The sequence below is a fragment of the Colletotrichum orchidophilum genome (assembly GCF_001831195.1).
Source record: "Colletotrichum orchidophilum strain IMI 309357 chromosome Unknown Scaffold_13.1, whole genome shotgun sequence".
NCBI lineage: Eukaryota > Fungi > Ascomycota > Sordariomycetes > Glomerellales > Glomerellaceae > Colletotrichum > Colletotrichum orchidophilum.
This window is the reverse complement of record NW_019172969.1, coordinates 157,033-163,497: the sequence shown is the minus strand read 5'-3', so window position 1 is coordinate 163,497 and position 6,465 is coordinate 157,033. Positions and strand designations below refer to the sequence as shown.

Here is a 6,465-nt window from a genome sequence, read left to right as displayed (position 1 = left end):
GGCTGTATTCTTTGCGTCGCTTTCCCATCGAGTCTTCTTCGTCTAGAGCGCACAATGTAGGACTTTTCGCGCGCTGTAAATTCCGAGGGCTCAGCCACATCATGGGGTTGTCGAGAAAAAGCAAAAGCCAGAATTGGAGATCGGGGATCAGACCGTCTGGTGTTGCTGGACTGGGGACACCCTCAATCTCCTCTGCCAAAAGGTGTTTTGGAGGAGATCGGTCTGGGGACGTCATGTCCTACTTGACCTCAGGACTTTCTATGGCTTTGCGAAAAGGCAGCTTGGGCACTAGGAAAGGCCGTCACATGTTGCCTTCCAACCAGACCTCTTATTTCTTATGAGGCAGAAACAGGCAGTATCAAACTTCTTGTCTACAACGGAGGTTTGGGACTGGGAAAACCTCCCGGCGGCACGGAACCATGGAAAAGAAGGATTATCGGTGACCGCTCAAAGCTGGGAAATACGATATAAAGTGGTTGGCGTTCCTAACGGCAAGGGATCTGATGCTAGTTTTTGAGGCTTTCGCCGCAATATGTTGAGAAGTGGGCTTACTTTGGCGCAAGTGTTTGGTCTATTATGCTCCGTCACGATACATGATACCTTTTTCTTGTTCTACAAGTAGCTCTGAATGTCTCGATCCATCATACTCTTTTTTTTTCCAAGTACGAGCGGGATGATGAAACTGAGGAATCGCGAGAGAACAAGGTGCGATGTTGACGTAGGACTGAAAACTTGCTTCCCTTTCAGCTTGAGCCATGTATCCTCTCATTAATCTTATCTTTGATATAACGAAAGATGCAAAGCAAGGGCGAGTTAATCCGTCGCCTTCGGCATCATTGCAGAGTGGGTTCGTTCCCTTCAACAACAGCAATAAGAGTACTCAAGAAAACAGATTTTTGAACATTATTTTTATATTTCAGCAAAGTGAGTTATCTATAAGTTACAAAATATTAATAAGTATACTTATAAATCTTCAACCTTTTCTTGGAAGACTTGATAAAAAGCCGGAGGGTTTTTAACCGAGAAGCAAGTAGAAGGAGGTTTAAACCTTGCAAACCTTGTCTTTTAACTTCCCCAGGGCGTCTATTCCAGCGGATCTTGATATCGAAGAGTAAGACATTGAATTTAGGAAAGATGACTTTGGAAATATGGCGATCAAGGGCCTGGTTGTCACTTTGGAAAAGGAGGGCAGGCTGGTCCAACGGGGTCGGGGGGAAGTGTGCTTTGAGGCGAAGGTGAGATTTGGCTGACGATGGGTATCTCTTCTTTTCTGTACCTTTTGTCGATCTTATCTGATGAGATGTTACCCCAAACACCCTGTTTGTCAGGAAAATAACACTCTCGCCGCGGGGTGGCGGTATGCAGAGGGAAGGGGATGGGGAAGGGTTTGGGGGTGCCTCTTCTGCGGATCAAGCATCTCGGCTACTCGGGAATTCGAACCAGAGCCCAGAGCCCAGAGGGTCATTGAAGAGACTCATTTTGTTTTCTTGCGTGGACCATCGGCTGTCGTCGAGGCAAAAGGCGAGGCACAAGGCGGGGAGAAGACTAGACCTCGGGACAGGCTCCTCCGTCGATTAGATGCGGCCTTGGTCAACCCTTGGAAGAGGCACGTTGCTTAGAAGGGGCGTTAGGTAGTCCACCTGGGGTAGGGGGGCATTTCATTGCTGGCACACGCTCCCGCTGGAAGACAGGTTTGCGTGCGGGGGAGGTGCATGGCTTATGGTCTGAGACTGGGGAAAGGCGGTGGAGGGGGGATGAGCGGGGGAAACTGGGGAAGGAATTGGGAATTGAGAGGGCACGATGTTGCTTCGGGGCGATTTGATGTCGGAACAAATATGCTGGAGAAGTTAATGGGGGAAAGTGAAATAGAGAAGGGGAGGGAGAAGGAAAGCGGCCGGGTGAAGTGAATATCCTCAGAGGGAAGAAATATGTGCATGCTATTATGTCTAGAGTATTATAATTGTAGATGAAGTCGAATACGCAGTTCGCTGATGTTCAAGTGCCTGGGCCCCACTAGTAGGAAACCACTGACAAGAAAAGTTCCGAAAAGGGTATTATGATCCTAGTATTTAGGGAGGGACTTGGTATGAACAAATCAAGTAAGCAGAATTCTCATCAAACTTGCTTTATAATATTGACATGTGGTGGGATTTTCCACACGTCTAGACTATCTTGGCTCGGGGCAGATGCGTCTCACTATCTGTGCGTCCTGGTGAGAGGCATCGAAGGATAGTCGACGTCCAAGGAGTCAAGACTACAATGGCGCGAGCGAGAGCAAATTTCCAGATCAGCTACCGGAGTGGTCGGCTGAACCAATATCCCAAGACAACACGCGTGTCCATCTCCCTGAGGATTTAAACCTGGAGGATGGGAGAGGCAAGGGGGGTCAACGGCGAACAGAGCAGTGAGCTTCGCGATAGCGACAACGTGCTTCTGTCGCCAAGGTGGACTTTCCGTTTTTCGCATTCACCGAGTACACGTGCTGCTAGGACCTGGCTCACCTGCCGGGGATGAACCTGTGCCCTGAACGACTGGAAAAGTTGGCTCTAGCTCTTCTTCCGCTTCTAGTTTTTTTTTCCCGCACTTCAGCGGGCGGAGATGGGATGTGTGGGCTTCTCGCTTGACCTAAGGCTGTAAACGGGAATAATGCGCCGATGGGGACTAGCCTTATTGTTGGAGTTGAGCCAGGGGACATACATAGTAGATCGAGTGGCGACTGGGAGACGAGGGGTTTCTGGAAAAGAGTCATATGTATCCGTATATGAATTCCTCAAGCCTTTGACTAGGTGGGTGTAAGAGCGAGATGAGATTCCCTCACCGTCGGTATCGGATCTGACAGCCACGTGCTGCTCCAGAAGGAAGGTCAATCAAAGGACATCAAACGGCCTTCCTTGCAAAGTAAGGAGAGATTATCCGTAAGGTATGATGCTTAAAAAGCTCGAGCGAAAGAAGGAATATTCGGGATGGTGGACATTGAAGCTTAGTCCAACAAAAGGCCCCCGGTCGGCGCGGGCCAACGAACCAATCTCCACCCTTCGGGCACGCTCCCCACTGCTCCAGCTGCCTCTTTCGGTGAAGCGGGTTCCTCCAAGGGGGGGGGGGGGTTGCCCTTGTTGATTAGCCTTTGTATCCGTACCGCTTGTTTGAGTTTCTCGCTCTCTACTATCGATGAGGGCTCAGCCGATAATACAAGGCCGTCTTGGTAGATGATGGAGGATTTTGGTGGTAATAGCGATCAGAGAGGAAGTCGGATTTACCTTGCCCAACGGTCAGCGCCGATGGGATCGGACGGCGCGTTTCTGGCGCCGTTTGAACCGTTGGAGGAGAGGGGAGAGACTACTCCGTTTTCATTGCTGATAGCCAGCCTCCGGCTCGGGAATGGCGCCGCCGGGGTTGACGGGCGAGCTTGGGTGCGTACTATGTAGGCACAGACGTTTTGGTCATGGTAGACTTTTTTCAACGGGCTGAGAAGTCTGAACGGCTTTCTTTGGACAACCAACACAGGGACAAACAGAGACCGACGACGACGACGACGACGACGCTGTAATTTGCGCTGTTGGTCAGTCCCCAGGGGCTAACGTCAGCAGAGCAGAGGTTACCGGCACAGACGCGGTCAGGGTTGCAGCGCGAGGGAACTGCCAGCCTCTATCTTCCCAGGTGAACGCTTCCCATGACACCTGTCGCATGGCGGACGGGGGTGGGCTCGCTGTCATGGGTCTCGGCGTGCGACGCAGATGCTTTCAATAGCTCTGTCCTGCCCAGCTAGACGGTGGACCACAGGAGAGCGGGCCCCCGAGGTGGGGGGTAGTGCGCAGCACAGCTCATAAGCATAAAAGCTTCAAGGAGTAACCCCCTTCCGCCCCCCCTCACCCCCCATGGCATGGCCACCTCCGGCTATCGGGAGGGGGACATCCCCCCTCCGCTGAGTGGGCTGATAGGCAGGGCGGATGGCAGTCTAGGCTCTAATTATACACGAGAACGAACCTTCTAGGCTAAAGACCTATCAGAGTCAATCACGCGCGCGGGTGCCATTCATTCATGTTGAGTTGGTTGGCCTGCCTATCCGTACCTCAAGCCACAATTGGAGTGAGGCCAGGTTACTCAGCCTCGAGTAGTTGAAAAGAATGAAAGTTTTGAGTTTTTAATTTCAATGAATGCATTCGTCACTTGAGCTGTCACTAATGAACGCCAAAGTCCGGTTCGAAGAGAGAAAGAGCGAAAAGGTGACCGAGGGTCGCATCGGATCATCACCGACAGCATCATTGCCAATGCAGGTTGGCGGCGCGGCCCTTAGGCGACGCGTTCCAATTGGCGGGTTCCCTTCCACTAACGATTCCTTTCCAATTTGGGTTCTTCCTTTTTCTACCTCTCTTTTTTTTTTTGCCCGCTCATGATTTTCCTCTTGCTCCCCGTCATCGACCAACTTCTATACTCTGTAGAGTCCCTGCAAGTTGCAGCTCCCATGACCTTGCCCGCATACCTAGACTTGATCGTCTCTTTGCTTCGCTTCTCCTCATTTCCTTTCTGCATGTCAGATTTTCCCGTGGTCTACGGATAAACATCAAGAGTATGCCCCAATTTGAGCACCGTGATGCAACATCATGCCGGCAGCCGTCCGAAGTCTACTCACCTCGTCCAGCCACCTCCGAGGATGGTAAGTTGGGTTGAAGCACAGCAGACTGGATTTATGCAGCGTCTCCGACCGCGCCATCCAACAATGCAGTTATCAAAAAAGCTCCTAGGACACTGACGGGTAATTAAGAGTGCCCCCAACCGCGTGTTGCTTCTGCAGTCCCAGGATTCTGGTCAGCTCCCCCGGCACACTGGCAGGCCAAGGACAGCGTCAATCTTTGACTGGCTGTCTCTCATTGTTTGCCAGAGGATATAACACGCCTCAACGGGGGGCCCTTTCGTGCCGTCACACGTCGGCGTCTGTTTGCCAATCGCCTCCACACCTGACGCTTCCGTCGCCCGCCATCGCCCCAAATCCAGGGCACGGCTGAGGACGCCATGAATTCCTCTGCGACACCAGAATAGCAGAGACAACAGCCACACAATCTGACTCTCGTTGTGCCCACTGCCAATGGTAAGTTTAGAAACAGAAGCCCATCAGCTACGCCGCGCATTGTGCAGATTTCGATAGTGTGTCCTCGAGAAACAGGGCCGTTTCGCCCAACATGCCTTTGCAGGCACCTCCCTTGGAAACGGCCGCCATGTCAAGCCAGAATGTGACCCTCGCCCTTTGTCTCCCGGCGAAACAACAAGCGTCGTCCCTGAGCATCCGAAAGGCTCTACAGGAATTCCCGACGTCAATACAGAGCTAGGCCGAATCAGACCAGCTTCCCCCGCCGTGATAGCGCGGGCGAGGGGGCGTGGAAAATCAATTTCGAGATTCCCACGAGGGGAAGGGGGGGGGGGGGGGGGGGGGGGAGGGGGGGAGAAAAGACGAGTGGGGGGACGCGGGGGGGGGGGGGGGGGGGGGGGGGGCGAGAAGAACAGACGCGTTTTGTTTCTCGCCTGGATGCTAGCCTTGAGATCCAACAGAACAAATGTTACTCTCGGCCCTGCTTGCCAGCCAAAGGGTACTTTCTCTCATTCTCGGCCCCTCCTCCTCCTCCTCCTCCTCCTCGCAGGCCTACGGATACGGTACGCTACTTCGTACGCTACCGCCTACGATGCGCATGTTCTCCTGTTCCTGCTCTTCGCCGCCAGCCCACACGCTCCCCCAACCTGCCTCATGCGGATGTCCCGCCGGTTGATAGGTGGGAAATGCGACCCTCGCCAGGAGATGGGCTGAACGGGTTGGAGCTACTGCGGTTCGCTTCTTCCTCGCTTTTCCATGTTTCCCTCTATCCGTGTGCCCCCCCTCTTTCGACCCCTGGTCCTGTCTAGTGCTCAGGAACAGGGTGTCACCGCACCGGGGAGCCTAGTTCCCCAATATGTCTTTCTGGTAAACCCACGATGCTTGCTGCCCATGGCTCTTCCTCTTTGAACGACCACCCACGCCCCCCCGTCCGTTCACCCCAGGGCCTGTTCGATGACCCGCCCTTCCTATCGCCGCTTCTTCTGGGCGCTCCTCAGGATGGGCGGGTGAACTCCGCTGCTCTCTTTCTTGTGGTTGCTGCGATTCGTATTGAACCGGCCGGCTGGCTAGCTGTCTGCTGTACCAAATTTGCTCGCTTCTGCGTCCCAGATCTGTTAGTCCCGACTGCGAGGAGAAGCATGCTGGCATGGTACCTGTTTGCCCCAGTCGAACTCGAACACCCATCCACCACCAACAAAGTCGAGGTCCCATCCCGCATCTCGCGGATATATATCACGGCGCCTTCGTCTCCATGTAACTGTTCCTCCCTCCTTTCCCCTTTCCCCATCCACCGACTTCCTACCAGATCCATCCAATCAACTCCCCCACCATCCATCTCTTAGGACCTCAGTCGATCGTCTCCCCCTTCCACAACCGTCAAA

At 53.3% G+C, this 6,465-nt stretch overlaps 1 protein-coding gene across 1 annotated transcript; it reads left to right on the top strand.

The window, feature by feature from the left end:
* Positions 1-3,278: 3,278 nt before the first annotated feature.
* CORC01_02312 (uncharacterized protein) lies at positions 3,279-3,747 on the top strand (the record flags this gene model as incomplete). The annotated part of the gene is made up of 2 exons (XM_022613963.1): positions 3,279-3,410; positions 3,505-3,747. 2 exons carry the CDS (start codon positions 3,279-3,281, stop codon positions 3,745-3,747), a joined length of 375 nt encoding a protein of 124 aa, XP_022479461.1.
* Between the last annotated feature and the right edge of the window lie 2,718 nt (positions 3,748-6,465).